This window comes from Grus americana, chromosome 2 (assembly GCF_028858705.1).
Source record: "Grus americana isolate bGruAme1 chromosome 2, bGruAme1.mat, whole genome shotgun sequence".
Lineage (NCBI taxonomy): Eukaryota > Metazoa > Chordata > Aves > Gruiformes > Gruidae > Grus > Grus americana.
The window spans coordinates 146,690,608-146,718,399 of NC_072853.1; the positions used below are offsets into that span (position 1 = coordinate 146,690,608).

General features: G+C 39.8%; 1 protein-coding gene across 2 annotated transcripts in view; it reads left to right on the plus strand.

The window, feature by feature from the left end:
- Positions 1 to 6,388: 6,388 nt before the first annotated feature.
- Positions 6,389 to 27,792, plus strand: part of STAM (signal transducing adaptor molecule) — a 34,192-nt gene continuing 12,788 nt past the window's right edge. The window contains exons 1-6 of one of the 2 annotated variants that reach the window (XM_054816694.1): positions 6,389 to 6,611; positions 15,883 to 15,967; positions 24,717 to 24,792; positions 24,880 to 24,975; positions 25,518 to 25,664; positions 25,935 to 26,025. In XM_054816694.1, the coding sequence (XP_054672669.1) occupies positions 6,572 to 6,611; positions 15,883 to 15,967; positions 24,717 to 24,792; positions 24,880 to 24,975; positions 25,518 to 25,664; positions 25,935 to 26,025 (535 nt within the window). In that variant the 5' untranslated portion in view covers positions 6,389 to 6,571. Of the gene's footprint in view, positions 6,660 to 15,882; positions 15,968 to 24,716; positions 24,793 to 24,879; positions 24,976 to 25,517; positions 25,665 to 25,934; positions 26,026 to 27,792 lie in introns of both variants that reach the window. The other variant, XM_054816695.1, reaches the window with a different exon arrangement.

Sequence of the window (27,792 nt, forward strand, 5' to 3'; positions counted from 1 at the left end):
AAGCAGCGTCTGAAATCAAACTTCCTAATAAATCTTAAGATAGTCAGATCAAGGTCTTTTGCGTTGTGGGTAAGCGCATTGTTATGTTTTGTATTCATTCTCAGCCTTCACAGGCAGTTCTCTTTTATTCACTCTAGTTCCAAACCATCAACATTGCTATACTGCTATTACCAAAATGAATGGTTTTCCTGGCCTTCTTCATGGTTGGTATTATCAATGTAGATTTATCTTCTAGGTTCCTATTGCACAAGTAGATACTCAATACCTTATAAAGCTGAATGGGTTTTATTTCCAATCTATTTCTGGAAATACAAGGTGAAGCTTTTATGAGAATTATTTTATTATGCAGTGTTCTACAATGATTTTTTTTGTTAAAAAAATTTACCTTTCCAATATGGGAATATTGCTATGAAATGAAAAGTTGTAGTGCTCTGAGAATAATATAATGATTTATCAGTTCCACTTTCACAGGGGGAAGGTCATCTACTATGAAATGCTGCAAGAATTACGTAGTATAAGCCCTGCAGAATCATGAGATTACCTTTATACTTCAGAATAGTCAAATGCCAGATGATAACTTAAAATCCTGTAAAAGAAGAATTTGTTTAAAAAGTTAACAACTGAAATTCTGCTTGTCCTTCTGCCCTGTCTTCACTTAATGCTCCCAACACACTTTGCAAGAACAAAGTGTTGAGACAACAGGCTTATATATAGTACTTGCACACTATTTTAGGTTTATGGTATGTAGTAACCAGTGAGGTTACTACATTCAAGGATAAATGCAAGTAAACAGAATTTAGCTATGTCTAAATTGAACAACACAGTGTTTACGCACTTCTTGTGCATTCATCGGCGTGTGTATATCTATTATTTTATTTACTACATTGGGAATAGGACAGAAGATGCTTTCAAAAGACGTGGTGTAGAATGGATTACATAAATCTTGTGGGAAGAGCTAGAAGATGTCTTTGTATTTGGCACATCTGAAGCAGTTAGAGTTTTGCAGTGCTACGGCAAGATAAATGATTCATATTAAGCCTCTGACTGTACAGTTCAGTAGTCAGCGAAGGAAAACGCGTCATGAACACAAGCTGAAGTGGAAGTTTATATCTCTGTTACAAAAATACAAAAATTCTGGTGTGAACATTTAGAAGTCTTTGTATGAAAACTATTGATTCTACATATCTGAAAAGCACTGGTATATTTATTTTATGTTCTGAAAAGCACTGGTTTGAGATGTCCTTGTGTATTGTTCTATTTAATCGTGTTCAGAAGCAAAACTATAAGCCAAACTGCAGTGTTGAAGAACACAGACATGGTAAAGGGAGATGACTATCCTACTCATCTGAGTTTGGTTTATCCAAACTCAGTGTACTTTTTGCTATAATAGACCAAATGGACTCTGTACAATAATTATTATTATGGGATATTTTGGACCGTACCATTGTTTAACTATCCTGACATTTTTTTTTTCATTGCTAGTCTTGGATAGATTTATGTATAGACTGGTCCCACAGACTGTAATCAGTGCAGTCGGCAGCTTTGCACACTACGCAGACTGGCTGTATCAAAAAGCTAACTCCACTCTAATGTTCTAATTATATAGATATACATATAAAATACTAAAAACTTAAAATTTGTACCATTAACTTCAATGGTACTGTTCACATGAGTAAAATAAAGTACATGTTGAAAATTAACTGCAAGCATAAGATATCCTTAAATTCCATTTCCTATATTATGCAATAAATGTAATATTTTTCTTAAATAAAGAAGCTTTGCTACCTTGCCAACAGACATCAGGCAGATTTTTCACCAAGTTTCACAATACACACTTCAATAATATTAAAAATACCTTCTGATTTTCAGTATATTTCAATGGTAGCTTGCTTGTGTGAGCACTACAATCTCTATAGAGGACACTGCTTCCGTTATTAGTTTCAGAGCACGCATAATCTTTCCTTGTTATTTAGTTTTATTTCAAGGACTTGAGTTAAAAAAGGCTTTTTATCAAGGGAGTAGTGTTCCAATCTAACTCCTGTTATGGTCAGTGGAAGTATTTCTGTTTTCCTTCTTAGGAGAGTGGTGGAGAATGAAAAGATTAATTTTAACCTGATTATTGGTTGAAAACCAGTCTGAGTTACCAGCAAGGAAAAGTGACCATATTGGGTGTAGTCAGTTTGTCCACACTGAGAACAGGTGTTCCTGCCAAAAAAAGCACGAGGACAAGTGGTTTCCCATGGCAGTGTCAGGAAGCTGGCACAGAGTGATGCTCCCACCAGCATCCCCAGGCACCCAGAGGCCCCAGCAGCTCCCAGATTATCTGCTTCTTACAGGTATATCACAATACATCTCTATAAGCTTCCTAAAGTAAATAGTATAAACATATTTTTGTGTTTGACTCTGGTGAACTTGTTATCCAAAATCATTTCACAAAACTGCAGTGCAAACATGTGAAACACTACTTCATGTGAGTTGGTTTGCAAGTACTGCTGTGAATACAGAAAGACTGAGGAAGATATAACCCCTTGTTTCTGGCATCTGTATGTGCAAATATTAACTAGAAAGTTGCACATTACAATTTTTAATGTGGGCAGGGCAAAGTGAATTATTTTATAAAGTTTATTATTTGAATACTTGCCTAGTTCTAACATCACATAGATTTGAGGGAACTCGAGCTATATGCTTCATATAATCCTGCTTGCATACTTCATAAATTAAGACCAAAAAAGACAATTAAATAATTTTAGCCTGACTTCTTGTATAACAAAGGACACCAGATTTACTGTATTGATATGTTTCATATATTGTCTTTATGGTATTCTTATTTATTTTCTTACATAAGTAAGCCATGCAACTTGGACACTTGCAAAATATTAGGACATGTACAATAAGATTATAGATGGGAAGCAAATCACTGTAGTCCAGTACTTAGAACACTTACACGTGGCCTGTGACTGGGATAAATTTTGTCTTAGTCATTTAATTGTATTGTTACGCATTATAGCACCTTGTATGCCATCCAAAACATCTTGTACTAACCCTGTCAAAGACAAAAGCTGTGATTAAATGGACTGCTGGCACTTTCTCTATTCTGAACCTTCCTCTTTCCCTTTGATTTTCTTTTCTGCCCAGCTTCCAGCTCTGAAAGCAACTTACACAATGGACTATAATGAAAATGCAGTTAAAATAGAGGTCAGTGTGACCGATCCCTGAGACAACCATTGGTCTTCATATCTGCCTCCTTGCTAAAAGTATACTGGCCTGACTTTTCCCTGGAGTTATACATCTTATCTTTACAGTGCAGTAGCTAGCAAACTAATATGTGCTAAAATAAAAGGGCATGCCAAATATAATATTCCTCCACTAAACTGGAAATGCAGTGGACTTCCCCTCCATGGCCACAATGTATTTTTTCTTCCTCTAAGAAATACACTTGTCTAATGCAGATGTGTGTCAGTTGAGTGATTGTAAAAAATATTAGAACTTCCCCAGCAGATTGTCATTTATAAGTTGCTGTTCCTAAGTACCCTTTCCTACTGGAAGACTATAGGACTATAGGGAAATGAATCATTGTATATCATCAGAATCCAGAATTAACCTTGGTATGGATAAAGCCTTGTTATAATTTAAAAAATAATATATTATATAAACAAATAACAAAATTAAACAGTTACTCAAGCAAATTTAGAAGAATGTTACATCTTTAAAATCCAGGAATTGAGTTGCACTGGCAACTAACTGAATACATAATACTGAATACAATCTCTTCACAGTATCTGAACAACAGTACTATATAAAAAATGAAGTGTGCAAAGAAGTCCGTACCAATCATCTGAGACTGTTTACTTTGGACAAAAATAGCATATCTTTTTAAAAAACACCCTACCTAAAACTTGCTAAAAGGGTCTCTGGAGACAAGTCCTAAGTCAGAGAACTGCCGGGTAGATAAGCTCCTCTATGAAATCAGTAGAGTCAGACCGTTGCAGAGGCCATCTTTGGAACGAGGTCTGAAATAGAACAGATGAATAATCCCCTGGACATGCCTGTTTTTCTTGACCCAGCCTGGTGAAGTACAGTCCCCAGCCGTGCCTTCCCACCTCTCCCTTGCCTGGGATCTAATTGCAAGGTGAGTCAGATGAGTGACATGATCCAACAGGGAACTTTCTGCAGGGAGGTAGTTTTCAGCTGGATCTGCTGATTGTGCAGCCACAAATGAATTGGATCAAATTCCAAATCTAATACGAGAAATGTGGTGGCAGCACATAGTTGCGGGCACAGGGAGTGCACTGTTGCTACATTCTCTATCAGCTGTAGTTACCCTGAAATCATATGCAATTTGAGACTGTACCTTTGAACCCGATTCCTTACTTTTAGATAGCTAACTTAGGCAGCACGAGTCCCATTTCAAATGCAGTAGGAAATAATACAAACATTTTGAACTACATCCAACAAAGGAAGCTTAACACACTTTTTTTTAATAGCATACTCATTATACTACTCACGCAGAAGGTGGAGAAGCTGGTTTCCATAGCCATCTGTGTCTGAGAGGGCAAACCCCTCACTTCGTGGAAGAGTGCTCTAATCACCACCCATTGCTGTGCCATGAAAGACTGCTAAAGCCATGGGACAGGGAAAAGAGGGAGATACAATATAACACAGAGTATTCAAAGGTCTCTTCACACCATGTTCAACAGAAAAAAAATTGTTGCAGAAACAAAACACAAGCCGTGACTACAGAGCCTTAAGATGCTCCCTGAGTACAGACTACCTTTTTCAAAATGTTGAATAGGGTGTTGCCTGGGAAGTAAAGTTGGGTTGGAATCCTTTTAGGCTGAAGGCAGTCTAAAAACCCAGTTCCCCACATCTCTTGTGTTTGCTCTTACTGCAGGACTGCTGCAGAAAAGCTCCACCTGTTTTGAAAGAACTCTTACAATTCATTTTGAAACTCATCAGAGGGAAGGGATGAAAAAGGAGTGGATAAAAGAGGCTCCGAGAACATCTGCCATATGTCTTTTGTGAACATAATGGGAGATGATGAATGGTGAGGAGGTAAAGCATCCTCTGAGAATATCTAGCAGATGTCACTGAATTGAGACAGAACCCAAAGAGAACACCCAATTCCTTAAAAGTAGTCAGTCCTAAGCAGTAGATCAATGCTGACCTGCATCAGCTGCTGAAAGCAGTTGTTCTGCATAGGGAAAGGAGCAGAACTTGTGAGCCTGGAAAAAATTTTAGTAAAATAAGGAAGTGCCTAATGACTGTAAATCCCTGTGGGAAGAGGCTTGGTGTGCAGTTTTCATTTAATGTGTCAGAAGTCTGCCTAATGCATGCAATCACATTCATTATTGAGCATGGTTAGGGCTATTGATTGCATCTAGTGTTTCTGCACGCAAACAGTAGTCGTGTCTTTTCCATTTCTTGTTTGCACGCTTGTGATGTGCCCATATTGCTCTTCGAGATGCCTATGACTCTTCCCTCACATGTGTGCATGTGTCCTTTTTTGCGACCCAACTAGTTCAGAGTAATTAAACAGTACTAAAAGTCCTTAAGGATAATGACTTCAGTTTTACGTGACAGCAGGAACAGGCAGCACGTGTCATAACCTAAGAGTCTAATCATTATTGTGGGATACGGATACATCCCATCGAAGCCAACAAGATACTCATATGGAGTGAAGCAGCAAGATATGACTGCCCAACCAAAGGCCACGGGATATTCAAGGCCCTGTGAACAACTGATGGCTACTGATCTCAACAAGGGTCCAAGCGTGGAGAAGCTGTCAGGCTCCCGTGCCACGCTGTGAAAGGCACCATCGTAACCACCACCCTAGACCTTCGCTGTCAGGTCACCTACTTCAGAAGCATGATAGCAGTAACAATGAAAAGACTCAGTCAGCCCCATGTATAAGGAAGCTCTGAAAATTTTCTGTAGGGACTGAACGTGTCTGAGCACAAAACCGACCCACCTACTAACTAGGGAGGCAGAAAAGAGCTCGGTAGAACTAAATAAGATAACCTCCCGCCCGCCTTGAGCCGTCCTGCCGGCCCTAAGCTGCCTGGCCTGGGGCGGCGGGGCCGACTGGGGCCGGGCCGGGGGGCAGGGGGGGCAGTGCGGGTGCCTCCGGGGTGCCGGGCAGCAGGCGAGGCCAGGCCAGGCGCCCGCCCACACACCTGGCCGAGCTCGGCGGGGGCCAGGGCACAGCTCGAGCCGCGGGTGCCTGCGGAAAGGGCCCGAAGGGCCGTTCTGCCCCGCCGGGTCCCGTTCCCGTGCGTTGCGCCGCCGCCGCGGGGCGGGCCGGGGGCTGGTGCCGGAGCCGGGGCCGGGCCGGGGAGGACCGCGGGCCGTCAGGCGGCGGTGGGGCCAGCCCCGGTTTCCCAGCATGCTGCGCGACGGGCTGGCTCCCGGGCCCTGGGAGGAGGAGGCGGCAGCGGAGGTACCTCGGGAGGAGGAGGAGCCGCTGCCACCACCGCCGCCGCCACCGCCACCGCCGAGGGCTTCTTGTTCCGCCGCCGCGCTGCCGGGAGGGGAGGGGTGGCCGCGCCGCGCCCCCGCGCCCCCGCGCCCCGCGATGCCGCTCTTCGCTACCAACCCCTTCGACCAGGATGTGGGTGAGTAGCTCCTGCTGGCGCCCCGGTCCGCCCCGGCCTCCCGCTGAGGTAACCCCGCGGCCGGCCCTCCCTCCGACTCCGCTCCCGTCTCCGGTTCCCCCCGCGGGCTGCCGGCCCGCTTTCCTCCAGCCCTCTGCTGTTGCTGGGCTCGCCGACGTCTGCCCGCCCTCCCATGTGGCGGGGAGCCGGGGGCAGCAGCGGCGACCAGGCCGGGCCGGCGGTCACGGTGCAGCGGGGAGCGGCCGGGCCGGGGGCGCCTCCTGGCAGCGGGCGGCGGTGACAACGGCCTGGTCGGTGACAGCCCGGGGGCGGCGGGGGCTGCTGCGGGCCCTGCCTGGCTTCATGGGGCTGGAGAGTGGGGGGCGAGCACGGGGATGCTTGTGAGGAACACGCTGGCCTGTTTAGCAGAAGTAACGTTGCAGCATAGCAAAACAAATAGTGAGAAATGCTTGTGCTGGAGTGTTGCTGAAAGGATGAAAAGTGAAAAGCTCCATCTACAATTGCTTCACAGACAGGCATGAGAAAATTGTCAAAGTGTTTTGTATTCAGTGCTTTAAAGTGAATTCCCGTGGGAGCTTTCTTTTTCCCTTTCAAGTGAAACTTGGCATACTGTCATCAGGTTTCATCCTTACTTTGCTTGTTCCAAGGCCAGACTAGATGGAGAGGAAATGTCTGGCTTGTACTTGACAAAAATTATGCTTAATGCTCATGTGTCCAAACTGAAGATAAAATAACACATAGGCAGTTAAAAAGTCGTTTTGCACATCTGATTTGTGATTGTGCAATATGGTTTGTCTCCTACCTGCTGCTGCTATTTTACTTTGCGTAATAAAAGCTTTGTCTGGGGAACAGCAGAATATAAAGGGACTTTTTTTTTTTTCATATTTGGATAAGTGCTCCTCAAACCCACCCCGATTGTTTTTTTACAGCAGTATAACACTGCCTGTGTTTCTTGGAACAAATTTCTTTAGTAGCCTTATACTTCCAGTACCTTTCAACCACAAATACATTGTTTCTTTCTTAATGTTTATCCAACTTTAGAAGTCATGGCTCCAATATAATTCTTCCAGCTTTTCAGAAAAACAACTCAAAACTGTTTGAAAAGTATGTATCTCTTTGGGGGGGGGGTGTTAGTGCATACACAAAGGACTGTGACACAAATTCTGTATGTATGTTACCAGGAATTCTTAATCTGTTGCATCTTAATAAAGCAAAGCTCGCTTTTCTTCTCATTTTGAACAATTAAGAACACTTTTCCACTGAAGACTGCCCTTCAATTTATAATTTTCTTGGTGGCAAAGTTGACAATGACTTATTTTGAAAAGTGGTAAATAATTTTTCCTAATCGTTTTGCTGTCTTGTAGTGTAATTTGGCAGTTGAAAATGAGGAAAAGATTGCACTGCTTGCCAATTTTCCGTGGACCATTAGATGATTGAAACATTGGTAATATTATCTGTGAGAATAATTTGAACTAATGAGATTAAAATGTGATAGCTGAGGTTCTGGCAATTTTTTTTTTTTTTACTTCCTAAGGCCACAGTCCAGCAGTGAAGATCAGACTGCTTGAGTGGGTTTCTCTAGAGCAAAGTCTGATAGATGTGCTTGTCAGCACTGGAAGTTTCATAATGCACCCAACAGTTACTTCGGTGGCTTATTTGCTGTTTTCTAGGTGCAGAAGATGCTGACACCTTACCTATTGTGCTTGCCTGGTATGATCACCAGTAGATATTTTTCAAAACTATTGTTCTGCATACTGTATGAGCACAGGGAAGTAACCACTCATTCCCAAATTGTTCTTGGAAAAGCAGAGAGTGGGCAATGGCCTAATTTTCACCAGTAAACACAGCCTCTTTTTGTTGGCCCCTTTCATGGTGTCCTGAGGGAGACCGAAGGAGCGGCAGGCTGTTCATTTGGTGGCAGCCTACTTTCAGGAGCCTACTGCCTTTATCCATCACTTAACTGGATTTGTGCCAGGGAGATGGGAGTGATGAAGTCTCCCGGAAAGTGTCCCTGGGCCCTTCTTTCCTGAGGTCCCTTGGGAATGTGCTATTATCTGGATGAACTTCTTGGCAGGCCTCAAAGATAACGTCAGCTGTAAAGTAAGCTCTCATGTTCTCGGGAAACTTCCAAAAGTTGTCAGGCAGTAGTGTTATTTTGCAATTTGTTTCTCAGAATGAAAGTTTGAGTGCTCTGCTTTTGTTCTTGCCCAGCAAGAAAGTTTTCTTTTGAAAATCAGATACCTGAAGCAGGAAGGCAGTGAAAAGCTATTTCATATGAATTTGGACATTGTGTAATTGATGGTATTGCTGCGATAGCTGTGCGTTTTTGTCTGCTGGATAGCTAATCAGTACTGTGTAATAGTTGGAAATGATTTTGGAATCATTTAGGGTGATGGATTGCAGACAACACATCTGGAACTAAATTGTTTTCCATTGTTTTGAGGACCATAACTACCTCTAAGTTCGGAAGGAGAAATTTCTCAGTTTCGACAGTCATCAGTTCATGATTTGACCATGATGCCCATGGTGCAATTTCTTGCAATAAAATACTCTTGCTATTTAAACTGATTTGTCTTTAGATTTATTCCCTTGGTTAGTCAACATCTTCAAAACCATCCAATTGCATGTCTCTCTGAGCTGGGCTTTTCTCTGTTTAGGCCAGGTTTGCCAAAAGGAGGGAAAACTGTTACAGAGGAGATTCTTGACCCCAGATAATTATGGAGACTGTAGACTGGCTGCAAGGGAAGATGAATCCCAAAGATTGGTTCAGCTTGTCATGAGCCTCATGGCATTCTTTTGTCCAAGTTGGCCTGCTGCTTTTCTCAGCATTGTTTTATGGAGAAGGGTATTAACTGTGAGCTAACAGGGAGGCTGAGTAGAAAATGTGTGGGAATGGAGCTATAGCCACACCCCTTTTCAGTTATTTATAAATGTTTATGAAAAACTTCTCACTAAAGATACCTTCGGTGTATGTTCTTAGTGAAAAATGGCAACACTGACAGGATAAAAATGAGTGGAATACCCCTTCTGTATGATAGCCAACAAGGAAATATTTTTCAGTATCCCTTTCTGAAAATGAATCACCAGACTTTGAGTTCAGCTGGGCAATTTGAAGCCAACATAGTATGTTCCATAGGCAAAGGAATTTTTATAGACTGTACTTTCATGGTAATTCTTCTTCTTTACTCCCAGGGAAGAGCTGTCATTCCCCTCATTTCAGCTGTGACGGAGTACATTATAATATGAAAATTCAGAAGAATCATAGTTCTCCAACATGTAAAATCTGTTCTTCTAGCTGATAAAAATAATGCTGTATATTTGACGTGAAAAGTTAAGTTTCTTGCTGATCTTCCTTCTGAAATGCCACTTCTACTGTGACTTGGTTTGTGGGGCTCTGCAAATAAATCCTGGCACAATTTATTAGTATAACATGCCTGTGATACACCATGTTTGCAGAGTAATCATCATCGTTCTCATGTATCTCTGATCTGCTCACCTTCCTGCTCTGTTGTAATATTTCTGGGTGAAAGGTAGTTTGAGTTTCATGGATTTTTATTAGAGTTTGCCATAAGATGTCTAAATATTTAAATTATTTTTGCCCTGCTTGTCTTACTGTTGTTTTCAGCGTTGTCTTACCAGATCTGGAATCCTTTTATCTTCGTTCTGCTCTTCTTACTGAGTTGAGCAATGTTTGTTTTGGCTAGGCATGGTGAGATCCTACATAGTCTTCTGAAGGAATGAGTTGAGGTGGCCTCATGTCAGCTCAGTCACTGCTGCTTGCTTTGCTCGCCTTGGATCAGCTAGAGATGCTGCCATAGGACACTTTCCACAAGTACTCCCATAAGGACTTTTTAGGAATATGGCAAATGGGGATACAGTTAAACTGAAGAAGTTGGTTAATAGCTTTACTGAAGTTAATGGTTCAACAGGGAGTTCTGGTTCCTTTCTATGGTGGCATTGGTTGTTACAGGTTATTTTCAATCTTGTCTAAACAGAATCTGGTTGGATGTATTCCTCTGTGCCATTCTGAGCATGCTAGTGAAATGCAGAGTGGTTAAATTAAAGTGCTGGTTTTTGTAGAATGGACCAACAAATGCATTTGTTCATTATATTTGACAGACAAAAAGAACAAAATTAATTACTTTTAACTTCAGTGATGTGGAATGGTATGTAATCAGAATTTCTTGGCAGCTGCAAAAAGAAAGAAAAAATTGCAATCAGTTTCAGTCTTTCAGGACTATTTAAACTATATTGAAGAGATGAAGTAGTTACATTTATGTTTTTACAATGCTTTGGAATGTTAGTATTTGCATTTTTATAGAGAGAGGAAAAGTTATTTATTTAGCCTTCGGAAGAAAACAAGACTTTCAGTGGTTGGTGGGGAAAGAAGACTGAGGGTAGTATTGGATTTTTTGTTAATTCTGTGGTGTTTACATAGATACAATGGATTTTTGACGATTCTTTATCATGCTAGAAACTGGTTGTAATTTTAGTCTGTGAGTGAAGACTTTCTTTAGCTGTTCTTTTGAAGACTTTCTCTACCTATTCTTTTCTTTGTAACTTCAATTACTGAGAACTTCAGTTTTTCATTTTAGATATGCAACTGGGGAAATGAAATTATGTCCATGAAACCTTAGTTTAGTAGAATATTCTGACAGTTTTTACTCATATTTATTTTATCTGCTTCAAATAATGTACATTATAAATGTTGGGCTTGGAGGTGTTTCATAGAATCATAGAATGGTTTGAGTTGGAAGGGACCTCAAAGATCATCTAGTTCCAACCTCCCTGCCATGGGCAGGGACACCCTCCACTAGATCAGATTGCCCAAAGCCCCATCCAGCCTGGCCTTGAACACTTCCAGGGAGGGGGCATCCACAACTTCTCTGGTTTTGATCTGTTTTTGTTATTTCTTGAAATTCTAGGTAGTTTTAACAGAATTTTATCAATGTTCCAAGCCTTCAGGTTTGTGTAAATTGGAGGGAAATGGAGCCTCAACAAAATTAATGAACTTTACAACACAAGGAGAGGCTGGTTTATTTAGGTATCCCAAAAAAGCCCATGCAAGTGCCCATGTACTTTGACCACAACCAAAGCATAAGTAATGTAACTCCTATATTTAGATCTTTCTGGCCTGGCTTCTGATCAATAGGTGTAACACTGTCTCCTGTTTTTTTTGGTATAGTATTTCAGAGAGACTAGACAGCATTTATACTGAGGAATGGTGTTTTCTTTAGAAGGCAGATGATGATGTTCAGGTTTGTATAAATTTTATTCAGAGATTTAGTTGAAAAGAAAAAAAGAAGATAGAAAATATGTTTGGAAGTATGATTTCAGCATCTAGATATTTTATTTGAAGGACATTATGTTCCAGAATGTATTGAGAAATTTTGAAGACAGACACAGCTGGGATTTCTATCAGAGGAGATGCATTTTCCTTCAGCACACTTCCTTAATTATTTGTTTTATACGTGATTTATGATTATGTTTATGCATTTGAAGTACCATTTCTGACTCAGGAGTTACGAAGCTGCAAATTGTTGGTTGATGAAAAGTGTGTTGTAGGGAAGTACAACTAATGCGTACCTTATTCTTTTTTGTTTTCCTAGGCATCTCTTTCTTTAGGTATAATAAATATTAGAGACTGAATGTTGGGCAAGATGGAATTGGTCTGTCTTGGTATGATTAGTATTCTGAGTACAGAAGAAGTATAAAGGGAGAGGCCTGACTGAAAAATGTTACATATTGGTTTTGTGTGTTTTGTTTTTGTTTTAGGAATTAAATAAATTGTTGAAGTTATTTAGAAAGGTATTCTTATATTGTGCAGAATCATTGTTGTTGTTGTCCAAAGAAGCCATAGTTCTAAGTATTCTTTTCCTCTTATGGAAGTGCTTATCACTTTATCTGTCTGTCTGTGTGGAATTAATTGTAAGGAAATAATTTTAAATAACTCCTAGGAAAATAAAGGTGAAAGTTGAAGATCTGTAATGGAAAAAAAAAAAAAAAGCAGGAATAAAAGCAGTCACAAAATTTCAGAACTACTAATTACAATCTATAGTCTTGCACTGGTTGAAGTTACTACACTACTGAAGTTACTACAAGTAGGTCTTGCTTGTGCTAGGAAGACAATGCCTTGAATTTGAGTGGTACAGCTTTATGGGAGAGAGGTGCTTTGGAAAACTAGAGACAAAACTCCATCATGTCTACCTCTGTGTCATGTAGTCCTATTTTCCTTTGTGTTTAACATAGCATTAATAAGTTTCAAAGAATATTGATTTCATGAAGGAGCCAGCATTGTCTTTAAAAGTTGTTTTAGTGAAGTCTGAACTGTTATCTGATCCTGGCTTGGCATTCACTAAGTTGAATAAGATTTTGTAGCAATGATGAGGTGGAGGAATAAGGTTTGAAGTAAACAATATTGCTATGGCAGAATTATTTTTGATCGGAAATAGAAGATGAGGATCTCCTGTGCTAACCTATCCAAAGACTTTAAAGACTTTAAATACAAATGTCTCTTTTCCCCTCCCTGCCAGAGTCTGACAGTGACATGTCAGCTGTACCTGAAGGCTAGTAGGGTGCCAGCTGTTAGTCAGGGTAAGTAAATACTGAATGCACATAAAGTTGGGTTTTTTTGACTGTGAATGTGTGCCTCAAGTTAGAAGAGAGAGCATTCATGGATTTTAAGTGATAATAATGTAAGAAGTTTAACTTAAGTAGCCTTAAGTCATAATTTTGTCTACAAAACACTGATGCAACACAGGAATTTTGTCAAAGGTTCTTTGTTGCTCCTCTTCCTAGAGTGGTGAAAGGTGATAGTCACTCGCTAATGCTCTGACAGCAATAGTGGCCTATTTTGTGGACAGTCAATGCCAGATAGTATACTGATAACATTCACAGTATGTTGTTAACTTTTAACTGCCCTTGTTTGAGAGACAATTTATGTGAAATTCTAGAGGCAGATTTTTTTTCTCACATCTACAATTAATTTTATTATCCAGGGGAATTAATGGATGCTTGTTACTAGAGAATACAGAAAGTATGTAATGAAACTGGGTTTTGAACTGAAATTTTTTCAAACTGCATTTTTCTACTTTTTGGTTTGTAAAAGACATAGCCAATTGTCATGCCATTTCTCTCTGATGACATTCTGAGGAAAGAAGGATCAATTATTGCCAAAAGTACAGACAACCGTGTGTTATGTAGAATAATGGAAAAGGTCAAAGTTTCAGTTCCGTTGGATTTCTCAGCTGACTGTTGAAGGATGTGCTAACTGAATTATGGCATTAGTTGTGAGTGAGGGGTGCATGTGGGCTTTGAGCTTGGTGGGAATTTACGACTCTGGAGAGCACCATGCAGACACACTTCAACACCTTCCCCCCCCGCCCCATCTCATTTACTTGTATTTATAAGGTATCCTGAACTAAAGAACTGAAATTCTGGAGTAATGAAACAATGTTAACTGATATAAGCAGGGTACAGTCTCATTGCTCTGTTCTCATGTTTTGGCATTTTTATTTGGCATGCTGAGTGGATTCTGTCATTATGGTGTTCCTCTCAATTTTTGCTTCACAGTTGACACGTTTCCTTTATGAACAAGATTTAAAAATCAAGAATTTCTCTGATTGTTAGCTATACTGGTCCTAAGCATGATTTGGAACAATAATAGACTGAAAGAAAAAGAAAGTGGTTGGTTGATCAGCTGATGTATCTTAGTGCTAGATGTTAGCATGGTGTCTACCCAGATTTTTTCATATTTTTGTTGATTATGATCGGGTTTTTTAATCAAGTAAGTTTTCTGATTCAGTTTAGAGAGACAAGGCAGTGCTCTTTTACTTTATCTGAGAGAACATACAGAATTGTAACTAACTTCCATTTAGGATTTCCCTATACTGCTTTGCTACTTTCCTTGCACCAGGCAGTACAACTGATGTGTTATCATTCCAGCTGTGTGTGACAGTGTTTAATTTTTCCTCAGAAATACATTGAGATCACATAACCATACAGCTTTTCTTTTCTGCATTTTTGTTCTGAATTAAGAAGCTAATTAACTGTAACCTGACTTCAATTTGTAGGACAGAGAAACTGATTCACGAAGACAAGCCATCAACTTTGGGATGAATAATTCCTAGTAACTTTTGGAGATTAGATGTTTTGCTTTGTCTTTCTCTTCTCTGCAGTCTTGCAAGTGCTAATACGGATAATGAATCTTCCCTGGCAGATAAGTTTTATAGGAAATATTTGTTTCCTTTCATAAAACTAAGTAGTCTGAGACATTCCCTGAGGGATGGTACTCATTGCTGAGGTGTGTTTTGTGGCTTAAGAGGTGAATATTAGGTGAAGCAGAGATAGGAAACAAAATTTGTGTCATATTCTGCACCCATTCTCCTTTTGTTTGGTGAATAATGGAAACTGCTTGTGCATTCCCTTGTGCTCTCCAGCCCTGATCTATCAGTGTTTAGATAATCTTCCATTCAGCTGCAGTGTAAGGCTCAGTTTCCTTTAACACTTTTTTTTTATTGTTATCCTCTGTGTACCTAAGCTTTTCTGAGGGAGAAATAGGGAGTCTTTTTTTTTTTTTTTTAGTGGAATCTATTTCTTCTCCACTTACCCTCTCTCTTTCTTCACTCTTCAGCAGGGACTGTTCTTGTCCTATTCAAAAGATTTGGAAGAAAAAGTTCCAGTGGCTTCTATGAGATTAGCTTTGGGTTAGCAGTCTCAGTAGCTGAAAAGAGACAGTGAAATATATCATCCAAAGCAGATATGAGAATGGGGAGATAAAAGTTTAATGATTATTAATGAATTGTTGAATCCTCCTTGTTGAGTTGTAATACATAAAAGGAAATGCAAGACACAGCAGTTTATTGTCTGAGGAAGTGGTAAATGTAGTTGTATCTGAGACTGCAAACAGTGAACTAATGCTTTGGGTATTCATATCCTATTAAACTTTATAGTTCCAAATGGGAAAAAAAAAAATCTGTTGGTAGCTATACTACTTTTGTCATATTCTGGTATATCTTTATTACGTGGGAAAAAAACCCCAAAATATATATTTGCTTATGAGTTTAAATTCATGACCACAAATGAACTTTCAAAAATTAAAAAAGAATGAGGAATAATAGTTTTAATATATGAATTTATTAAATATAGGCATTTGTCATCCATTTAGCAATATACAAAGAGGTAATATTGCAACATCTTTGTTGACAATTTTGTTAAATTCTTTTATATTTTTTTAAATTTTATTTTCATTTACTTATTCTTTATTCATCAGAGAAAGCAACCAGTGAGATGAACACTGCAGAGGACTGGGGCCTCATCTTAGACATCTGTGATAAAGTTGGGCAGTCACGCACAGGGTAAGTGACTTCAGAAATTTCTTCCCCAAACTTTTTAAATTTTGTTATTTCAGTCTCATACTCAGATGAGAGGAATGAAATTTTTGTTATCTTGTATAGACTTCTGCAACAACTCAATTTAACTTAAATTTATTACAAGGAAAAGGAAAATGCATGGATTTTTCTGCTCAAATATTTCACAGTTCTTCCTTTGGAGATACTAGCTGATCTGTTAAAATTAGGACTTGCTGTACAGCAGCTTTTCACCAATGTCACAGAATAAACAAACTGATATGTTTTAGTAGTGTCACTGTAAACCCAGGAGACTTCATGAGGGATTTTTCTTACAGAACCATAATCTAGGTTGGAAATGACCTCCAGAGGTCATCTAGTCCAACCCCCCAGTTCAAAACAGGTCTAATTAGATCAGGTTGCTCAGGACCGTGTCGAATCTTGAATGCCTCCAAGGTCAGAGTTTCCACAGCCTCCATGGGCAACATGTTTCAGTATTTTAGTATTTAACTACCTTACAGTAAGTAAGTAAATAAATAATCCTACAATCTGATTACAATTTCCCCTGTTCCAACTTGCCTGTTGCATCTTGTCCTATGACTGTGCAGTTCTGAGGAAGAGTCTAGCTGCGTCTTCTGTGTATTCTCTGATTAACTAGTTGTAGAAAGCAGTAAGATCCCCTTTTCGTCCACTCTTCTCAAAACCGAAAGCAGTTGTCCATCTCTCCTTGCATGCGACTCTCCTCTGACCATCCTGGCAGCCCTCCATTGGACTTACTGCTGTGCATCAATACCCTTCTTGCACTGGGGAGCCCCAAACTGGATAAAGCACCCCAGATGCACTCTTACAAGTGCAGAACGGAGGGGAAGGATCACTTATTGGCCCTGTTGGCTGCGCTGACCACTTGTTTGACCCAGGATGCAGTTGGTTGTCTTTGCTGCCAGGCTGCACTGCTGACACCTGTCACCCAATAGGACCTGCAGATCCTTTCCTGCGGAGCTGCTGTTTAGGTGGTCAGCTCCTGGTCTTTGCTGATGCAGACCATCCGAAATGCAACACCTTGCTCTTGCTCTTGTTGAACTTGATGAAGTTCCAGTCTGCCCATTTCTCCAGCCTGTCCAGGTCCCACTGAATAGTAGCCCTGCCCTCCGGTATATTGATTGCTCCCCCCAATTTGCTGTTGTCAGCAAAGTTGCTGAGAGCACACTGCCTCCCGTCATTCAGGTTATTAGTGAAGACATTTAGCAGTGTTGGTCCCAGCAGAGATCCCTGAGGGACCCCACTCGTTACTGCCCACTAGCTGGAATTTGCACCACTGGTGACAATTCTTTGAGCTTAGGAGGCCAGCCAGTTTTCCACCCACCTTATCATCCTTTTATCCAGCCCATATTTCACCGGTTGGGTGATAAGGAGACTATATGAAGTTCAACTGTTGGTCGAAACTTTTCTGAAATCGAGGTATAAAGCATCTGCTGCCCTTCCTTTGTCCTCACCACCAGACCATCAGTGTCTTTGTCACAGAAAGCAATGAGGTTCTGTGTTTCTTCCCTTTGTTTTGAGAAGCTATTCTCTGACATCAGAACTTTGATAAATGTACATTTTGAACATGTGATATTAAATTAAGCACATCTTAATATGGGCTGCTAATGTTTCCATTATTGATTCTTTACTGAGTGCTCCCATAGGCTTTATGCACGCACTTGTTTTTTTGACATGAAAAGTTAAAGTATAATTTGAGTTAGCAAAGAAAAAATACAGTTTAAAGACATTATTTCAGTGTAGTGTTAGGCTTTGGAAATGTTTTAAATACATGTTCTCTGAATAATTCCCTGTAACAATTCAGGTAAGGAATAGCCTCAAAAAGAGAGTTGTGCCATTGCTGCTGTATAGTGAAAGGCTTTTCTGAGAATGACTTGGATTGCCTTGTAAGGCTGTGGGAAATGCTATGAGAAGCCAGACAGCAAATTCCCACCTGGGACCTTTGTTCCAAAGGGCTGGTTTGCAATTAAGCTTATTCCTTGGGATTAGAGATGGTCTCTAGAGGGGTAATTGTAAATAGCATGGCATACCAGGACTTCTGTGCTGTTGTGTATAACTGTAGTTAAGATAACAGCTGGCAAGTTGTTAACGTTTCATATTAGTCTGTATATGTAAAACTGCATTTCTGCTCTTTGTGCATGTTGATGCTGAGCCTGTAACAATAACTATACTATCGAAGGCTTCAGGATTCTATTTAATCACTGAAAGCATTTCCATTGGCAAGATTTAGTCTCACAACTTAGCCTGAACAGTGCTCAAATGTGTTTAACTGTAAGAGACAGCTGCTTGGAAGTACAGACAAAGCTAGAGATCTTCTGGTAATGTGCAGCTAAATTTCTCTGGGACAGCTGGAATTTCTGTTATGATTTGTGGGTTTTGTTTGTTTGTTTTTGGGTTTTTGTGTTTGTGTTTGGTTGTTTGTTTTTGTTTTAAATAAAACAGTGGTTTTATCGTGGCTGTGACTTTAACCTTTGTAATACTTACCCTGCTTGTAATATGCTGCCAGCTGACTCATTGCTTAAATTCAGATTCTGTTAAAACTTGCTGATAGGGGGTTTTCTTTGTTTTTGTGGATTATGTCATGCCATAGCAAAGTAAGGCAAGACAAAGTTCCCTATTAAGTTTAAATCAGATACGCTACAGTGTTTGTGTTTGAAATTCTCCTACAGTTTAAGTTCTTGTGGCAAGGATGCTAGTCTTCTTAACTGGGATCTGCTTTAATCTTTGAAGCATTTCTGGTCCAATACAAGCTCTTACTGTTCTTTGCAGAAGTTTAAATTATAAAATCTCCGCTTTATGAGCCATCTTTGTACCAGTCTATAATCTCCATTGCATGACTGCAGCATTTTAGATGTAGATTGTCCTACACCTGTGAAGCCATGGTAGACTCGAAGACTATTCCTCATTAAGTGGCACTTTTTGTCCCATAGTGTTACATGACACATTGTCTCATTTAGGTTTGCCAACAACTTGTTTGCATCCAGAGTAATTGTTGGAAACCTGATATGCTACAAAGGTGCTACATTTTCTATTAAGATAAATTAGTTACAGTTCAGTAACAGAATTGCTACTGTTAATTTTATATTGTAATACCTTGGTTACAGAGAATCGCCAATAGCTAAAAATGTTATCTTTCTTCCCTTAATTCAACCAACTAAAACAAGTTTTAACAAGCTAGAATTCCGCTGAATCTCTCTCTCTATTTTCTTTAGTTTTTTGTGAATTTCAAATTCTAATTGATTAGAGTTGATGCCAGAATTTTCATAGAAAATGCTGAAAGGACAGTAAATTCAGCAATATTTTTAATAATATGTAGTTTTTTACAATAGCATAAATAAAGTATTGCCATCTGTAGTGTGGAATTAATGATACTTTCTACACATTTTGTGTATCAGGTTCTTAAGGTGGTCTAAAATTTGTCTAATTATGAGACAATCATGTTTCTTTAATCTCTGAATTTATTTTAGGAAATCATACAGCTCAACAGTTGCATATTACATTGTTTGCATCCCATTTTTTGGCAATACTGGTAGTTCAGTGAGCAAGTTGCCTTTCCAACATGGAAACAGGATTAAACCAAAGGTTTAATTATTAGATTCAATCTTTTTTTCTGGTTTTCTACAGCATTATTGAAAACTCGTTTATTGTAAAAACTTTTGTCGCATTTGACTGGCATTTTAAATCATCTGACTACAGGAAAGGTATAGATTTTTGGATACTGTTGGTTTTCTGCAGTGCAAATGCTTACACAACTGAATCAATAGTTTTTCAGCTCTGAGTAAAATAAGGTTATAAAATTTGAATGATTTATTAAGCAGAATAAAAGGGAAAATTAAAGGCCACATATGGTATATTTTAGCATGAAGCACCACCCCCTTCTCAGTCAGTTTATTGCTAGCCTGTTCGTGTGTCTAATTCTGTTTGCATTTGGCTTTGAGATTCTTGTACCTTTTGTGTTAACTTAATGAGACATCTCAGTCTTTATGTCTGAAACTATCACAATTTTAGTTTTTCTCCAGAAAAGTTACTTAATAAAAATGATGGCTGAAAAAAAAATAATTAAGTCAGCAACTGTGAGAAGACACCAACGGTTGAGAAAACAGAAACGTTCACTGCAGCATTCTCCATTGGGGGTGGGGGTGGGTATTGAAAAATTGTCATTGAGAAATGGTTTGTCTATATTGCTGCTTGCCTAACTTTGTCCTGATTCCTCATGGATTAGTCACTCCCTCAGTGAGTCAGTATTCTGGTTAGCTGATTCTTCTTTGGTTGTTTTTGTGCCTGTTCATACAAGAGAGAACAGTAACGTTGCTTACTTGATAGTCTTCCAAACTAACTCCCCCCCACCCCCCGGGTTACCCAATCTCAGTAGCGTTTTACATATGTCTAATAGGCTGATCAGGAAGCTCTTTGACTAGCTTGTTTCTAAAGGAGTAAGGAGGAAAATTGAGTCACCTGTGTAGTCTTGAGCCCCACATTCAGCTACCTTAGATTGTAAATGAACATTAAATTCCTGAAAAGATATGACATATTTTGTGCAGAGTTGTATTTTAGATTCCAATTGCTGTTAATTTTGCCTTTGTTAAATAAAATACAATCAAATACATTATTCTTTACTTTTTAAAACTAAAACTGAAATTTATTGTGAATTTTTTTTTGATGTATTAGTATATAATACCATAGCTTCTATTGTATCTTGCCCTATTTTCCCCTACTGATTTGTTATTCCCATGCTCTGTGCTGCCTCTGAAATTTTGATTGTAGAATCATTGGAGCAGAACTGCCACCCAATATTTGTGTAGCATGGTCTGGAGAGATGCCTAATAAATAGAATTCTATTCTTGTGGGGTGTGTGCCATCCCTCTGATTTCTGCATAGTGTTTCTCATAATTTACAAACTAAATTGTATGATGAATTAATTTGAAGTAAAGATGTCTGGAATAAAAATTCATAGTCTATGTGACTAAACATTGTTCAGCCAGGATTATTTTTTTTCATGTAGATGTAATCAAAAGATTTTTTTAAACATTTGAGTATGTTAAAAAATTAACGCTCAAATATTGATCGTTTCTATTAAATATATGAGCAAATAGATTTTTTTTTAAGGCATTCTTATGAATTACTGAGGGGTTTCTTGTTGGGTTTTTTACCTTTTCAAAGTTGTACTTGACACATGTGGAAGATCATTTGGTTTTGAGGCTTTCTTTTACTTTATTACTTTTTAATACAACTTTGGATTCCTTAATAAAAAAATCCTAGGCTAATGGTCCTAGTCCTGAACTGCTAAGCTCTTGATCCTGCATCCTACCATTAGAAATACGGGCTTAAGAATTAATGGACATGCACTTTTTTGTGCTTGTGCGCATATTATATTGATAGTCCTACTCATAAATCAATGTTTTAAAAAAGCAGTTATTTCTGGAAATATTAGCATGCATTCTTTCTCAATTAAAGTGAACATATGAGAAGTCTTGCATAATTAATAGATCACAGGCAGTTCTTGCCTTATAGCGTTCGTTTGTAATAATTGGTTATATGAAGGTATACACTGAGTGATATGTAGTCTTGCTGTATGAATGCTTTCTATAGTTAATATTAGTAAACATGAAGTGGACATTTCTGTAAAATGTAGACGCTTCCAGATATAGTATAGCCAAGCAGTGGTGTAGCTTATAGCTAAGTTTCATGTTAGTTCTTGAATATGCGTTCATCAGAATCATAGAATCACAGAATGATTTGGATTGGAAGGAACCTTCAAGATCACCTAGTTCCAACCCCCCCCCCCCCCCCGCCCCGCCACCATAGGCGGGGACACCCTCCACTAGACTAGGTTGCCCAAAGCCCCATCCAACCTGGCCTTAAACACCTCCAGGGAGAGGGCATCCACAACTTCTCTGGGCAACCTGTTCCAGTGTCTCACCACCCTCACAGTAAAGAATTTCTTCCTAATATCTAATCTAAACCTACCCTCCTTCAGTTTAAATCCATTACTCCTTGTCCTGTCACTCCATGCCCTTGTAAACAGTCCCTCTCTAGCTTTCTTGTAGGACCCTTTAGGTACTGGAAAGCTGCTCTAAGGTCTCCCCGGAGCCTTCTCTTCTCCAGGTTGAACAATCACAACTCTCTCAGCCTGTCTTCATAGAAGAGGTGCTCCAGCCTTCTGATCGCCTTTGTGACCCTCCTCTGAACTCGCTGCAACAGCTCAATGTCTTTCTTGTCCTGTGGACCCCAGAGCTGGATGCAGTACTCCAGGTGGGGTCTCACGAGAGCTGAGTAGATGGGCAGAATCACCTCCCTTGACCTGCTGGTCATGCTTCTTTTGATGCAACCCAGGATATGGTTGGCTTTCTGGGCTGCAAGTGCACATTGCCAGGTCATGTTGAGCTTCTTTTTCACCAACATCCCCAAGTCCCTCACCTCAGGGCTGCTCTCAATCCATTCTCCTCCCAGCCTCTAGTTGTGCTTGGGATTGTGCCAGCCCACGTGCAGGACCTTGCACTTGGCCTTGTTGAACTTCATGCAGTTCGCATGGGCCCACCTCTCAGGCCTGTCAAGGTCCTTCTGGATGGCATCCCTTCCCTCCAGTGTGTCGACCGCACCACACAGCTTGGTGTTGTCGGCAAACTTGCTGAGGGCGCACTAAATCCCACTGTCCATGTCCCTGACAAAGATGTTAAACAGCATTGGTCCCAATACCGATTCGCTCCATGATCTTGCCAGGCACAGAGGTGAGACTGACTGGCCTGTAGTTCCCTGGATCTTCCTTTTCTCCCCTTTTTAAAAATGGGGGTTATGTTTCCCCTTTTCCAGTAAGTGGGAACTTCACCGGAATGCTACGACTTCTCAGGTATGATGGATAGTGGCTTAGCAACTTCATCCGCCAGTTCCCTCAGGACCCGTGGATGCATCTTCATGCACCTTCTGATTCCTTAGATGATCTTGAACCTGATCTTCCTTTACAGTGGGCAGTCCCTGCCTTTGCCTTCTGTGACTTGGGCAGTGTGGCTAGAGCACTTGCCAGTGACGACTGAAGCAAAAACCTCTTCTCAGCCTTCTCCATGTCCTGGGTTACCAGGTCTCTTGTTTCCTTCCAGAGAGGGCCTGCATTTTCCCTAGTCTACCTTTTATCACTCATGTACCTATAGAAGCTTTTCTTGTTGCCCTTGACATCCCTGGCCAGATTTACCTTGCCCAGGCTACCTGCCCTTGCTTCTACCCTCTGTAGGCTTCTTTTTGGTGTTTGAGTTTGTCCAGGAGCTCCTTGTTCATCCATGCAGGCCTCCAGGCGTTTTTGCCTGACTTCCTCTTTGTTGGGATGCATCGCTTGGAGGAGGTGATCCTTGAATACTAACCAGCTGTCTTGGGCCCCTCTTCCCTCTCAGGCTTTGTCCCATGGTATTCTATCAAGCAGATCCCTGAAGAGGCCAAAGTCTGCTCTCCTGAAGTCCGAGGCAGTGAGCTTGCTGTCCACCCTCCTCGCTGCCCTGAGGATCTTGAACTCCACTATTTCATGGTGTCACTGCAGCCAAGGCTGCCCTTGAGCTTCACATTCCCCACCCGCCCCTCCTTGTTATGTTGGTGAGAACAAGGTCCAACATGGCACCTCTCCTTAATGGCTCTTCTATCACTTGGAGAAGGAAGTTATCATCAATGCATTCCAGGAACCTCCTGGGTTGCTTATGCCCTGCTGTGTTGTCCCTCCAACAGATATTGGGGTGGTTGAGGTCCCCCGTAAGGACCAGGGCTTGTGAACGTGAGGCTGCTCCTATCTGTCCATAGAGGGCCTCATCTCCTTGGTCTTGCTAGTTGGGTGGCCTGTAGCAGACCCCCACTATAATGTTCCCTGTCCCTGCCCTTCCTTTAATCCTGACCCATAAGCTCTTGGTCAGCTCCTCATCCATCCCCAAATGGAGCTCCATGCACTCCAGCTGGTCATTGACATAGAGGGCAACACCCTCTCCTCCTCTCCCCTGCCTGTCCTTCCTAAAGACCCTGAATCCTTCCATTCCAACACTCCAGTCACAGGAGTCATCCCACCACGTCTCCATGGTGCCAGTAATATCACAGCCCTGCAGATGTGTGCAAATCTCCAACTCTTCTTGTTTATTCCCCATGCTACGTGCGTTTGCAAGAGGCATTTCAATTGGGCCCCCGATGAAGCTGGCTGACTGGCTGGAATGTGTGGAATTCCTTTGTGCTGCATTTCAGGTGCTCTCCCACTGACCTGTGATCCTTCTCCCAGCTCTGGGCATTTAGTGCTGGCGCTGGCCAGCATCAAACTGGTAGGAGTGGGATGGACTGAGGTTCCCCTCCCCTGGCAACTTTAGTTTAAAGCCACAAATGTTCTTAGATATGTATGCCAAATACAGAGGAGTAGGTGCATGGACTGCAAAGACTTGCAGTTCTCTAATCGTAAGGGATTTTATGTGTTTCTGGAGTATTTACAGTAATTCTCACTAACTACAAAAGGTAATGTAACTTACTGAGAGGTTTTGAAAGAAACTAGCTAAGAAAGCTAGCAATCCTACAGATAGAAATGGCTACAACTGTTAATGGTGTTAATTTATTTTTTTAATGTTGCACTTAAATCTACTAAATAATTTATTGATGATGTTTGGGAGAGCTTGCTCTCTGTTAATGGTGTCATGCATTGTCATGTGTGCAATAGGAAATGTTCATTCCATTACATTTTTTAAAAACTGTCTTTTTTTTTTTTTAGGCCTAAAGACTGTCTCCGTTCTATTATGAAGAGAGTGAACCATAAAGATCCCCATGTTGCTATGCAAGCATTAACAGTAGGTTCTTTTTAATGTAGTGCTTTTCATTCCTGAAAAGTTATATTGTAAAAAATCTTCTCTGGGTATTAATCCTTCTTTTTTTAGCTTCTAGGAGCATGTGTGTCAAACTGTGGTAAAATCTTTCATTTAGAAGTCTGTTCAAGAGATTTTGCCAGTGAAGTAAGCAATGTGTTGAATAAGGTAACGTAGTGCATTTGTTTATACAATTCATAGAAAAGCTAAATCAGAGAATTGGGGTAATCTGAAAGCAGAATAGAATCTACTTTTGGAATACTGGAAATTTGGTGGGCGGGGAAGGATACATGATTACTGGGAAGACTGGCTGTGAGAAAGAACTTCCTGAATTCCACTTCACACTACAGTTACTTATGTATTCTGTTCAGGGGAGGTGTGATGTGTTAATTTATAAATATGCAAATTAATTTTCACATTAAATAACAGCAGTGAAACACAGACTACAGATGTGGTGAAAAGGAGATAATACGGGGCTTTTATATAACCTCGTTTTACTTTATTTTGGGCCTAGTACATATTGTACTAGTACGAACGCAATGCTGGTGTACTATTCTCCCTTTCTAATAAAGATATCCCTTAGTGATACACTTGACTTCAAAATAAAATGTCTATTTAGTTTATATTGACAGTAACATGAAATTATTTGAAAGTAAGGAATTAAGAACAGATTCCTACGTTATTTAACTAGTTTCTACTGTGCTTTGCAGGGTCATCCAAAAGTTTGTGAAAAGCTGAAAGCCCTTATGGTGGAATGGACTGATGAATTCAAGAATGACCCACAGCTTAGTTTAATATCTGCTATGATAAAAAATCTTAAGGAGCAAGGAGTTACTTTCCCAGCTATTGGTTCACAGGTATATTAAATTTGTGCTTGTTCTTAAAGGGTATCACAAATTCTTTTTATCCTCTGCTCTGTATTTTACAGTTTGTAGTCTTGAATTCTATAATGTATTTGGCAAACAAAATGAAATCTCTCTTGTCTTAATAAAACATTCCTCTGAGGCATGAAATGTTCTAATTTACTTTAGATTCTATATTGCAGATGAATACAAATCAAAACAGTGAACTTAATGCATTGTCAGTATTTTGTTGAATTCATTTTTACATCTTTCACTTTTGGCTAGGCTGCTGAACAGGCAAAAGCAAGTCCAGCTCTAGTTGCCAAAGATCCTGGTACAGTAGCCAACAAAAAGGAAGAGGAGGATTTAGCTAAAGGTGAGTGTGTTTACTTGCTGACCTGATGAATATATTAGTAAATATCTAATAAAGCAGGAACAAATGTTTTGCTTCCTTCCTCTACATGAATAGTATATTTATGAATTGTGGTTATGATTTCTATTCCTTTTGTTTTGTACCCTTCCTAGAGTGTTAGAGATTAAAACTATCCTATGGGTAAAAAATATGAAAATATCCTGGTTTTAACTTTTTTTTCCCCCTTGCCAAACTGAAACAACAGAGTAAAAAATTTGCAAAATCTCATGTGAAGGACATGCTCCAATATGGAAATGTTTGATACAAGTTCTGCACTTGCATTTTCCTTCATCCTGGGGCAAGTGAAGCACATTCATTTGCAATTTAAGCATTTGATAGAAGGAGCAAATAAGGATTATAGTATAAGTTGTATGCACAGTTGTATTCAGCATTTTGGGTATAACTTGGTATTACTTAAAACTTTTATTTCTTTGAATACTGCTTCTGTACTATACTTTAAGGCTTTGATTGCTGTAAGCGTAAGTGGCTGTTAAATGTCTCACTGCAGTCCCTGTAAACAAAACTAGGTTTGTTTCTTTTGATTTACTGTTGTACTAAGGTATATTTAAAGGTCATCTAATGATCCTATACCAGATGTGCGAAGACTTATTCTTAGAGTGGATTGATCTTTGTGGTTTAGATACTGTTTCTTGAGGTCAAACTTCAGCAATGGAAAGACATCGAATGTTAGCCCTTGTGTGTGGCATGGCTTTGAGTATGAGTGAAGTTGTTGTGCTAGTAGTTGGTGGATGTTTGCAGTTTCTCATCTTTGATAGAATATTTTTTTTATTTAGCTATTATCTAATATAACATTGATTTATTTAAATTACCATTAGCCCATCTGTATACGTTACTAATAGTGATTTGGTTGATCCACCAAAGTCTACTTTTCAAGGCATTTGTTTCTTAAAGGTTCAGATTCTGCATGGGTTCTCTAATGTTTGTTCTTTTGTTTTTTGTGTCCCACTCTGTCCCTTCTTAAACATGATCATTTTTTCCACAAACTTGGAGGAGTTTCATATGAGTGAAACCTTTCTGTTCAGTCAACCTTAACTGAAAATGACCAAGAAATGTAAAATTACTCAAGGAATGATAGGGAGGGAACAGGAATGGACAGAATTTTGCTTGTCTAAGCAAATTTTTTTTTTCTTAATTATGAATTAAGGAGGCACTTATTTACTGTGAGGGTGACTGAGCACTGGCACAGGTTGGCCAGGGAGGTTGTGGAGTCTCCATCCTTGGAGATATTCAAAAGCCGTCTGGACATGATCCTTGGCAGCCAGCTCTACGTGGCCCTACTTGAGCAGGGGATTGGACAAGATGGCCTCCAGAGGTGTCTTCAACTTCAACCAATCTGTACGATTCTCTGATTTTCTTAATTCAGGCTAAAGACTCCTAATCTAACAGAGGAACAATGTGTACCTGAACAGCTGTATCTTTTTAATGTTTCAAGCGATCTGGAAAAGTTGAACATCATGTGCATGCTAGTAAGAATGTAAATACTTTACATCAGTTCAAGATGATAATATAATACTAAAAAATGGATGACTTCACTGAGTTATCGTGTTTGTGCTTAAGTGCTATTTATCCATCCTGTCCGTGTTGAAAGCCTCAGTAAATCTATGAGCAGAATTGTGTTCTTCAGTTGTAAAACATCTTTTTGGTTTTTACCATTATTTTTAAGTGAAAGGCAGAAGTTGATTATGATGCAATAGGAATGGATTTATACTA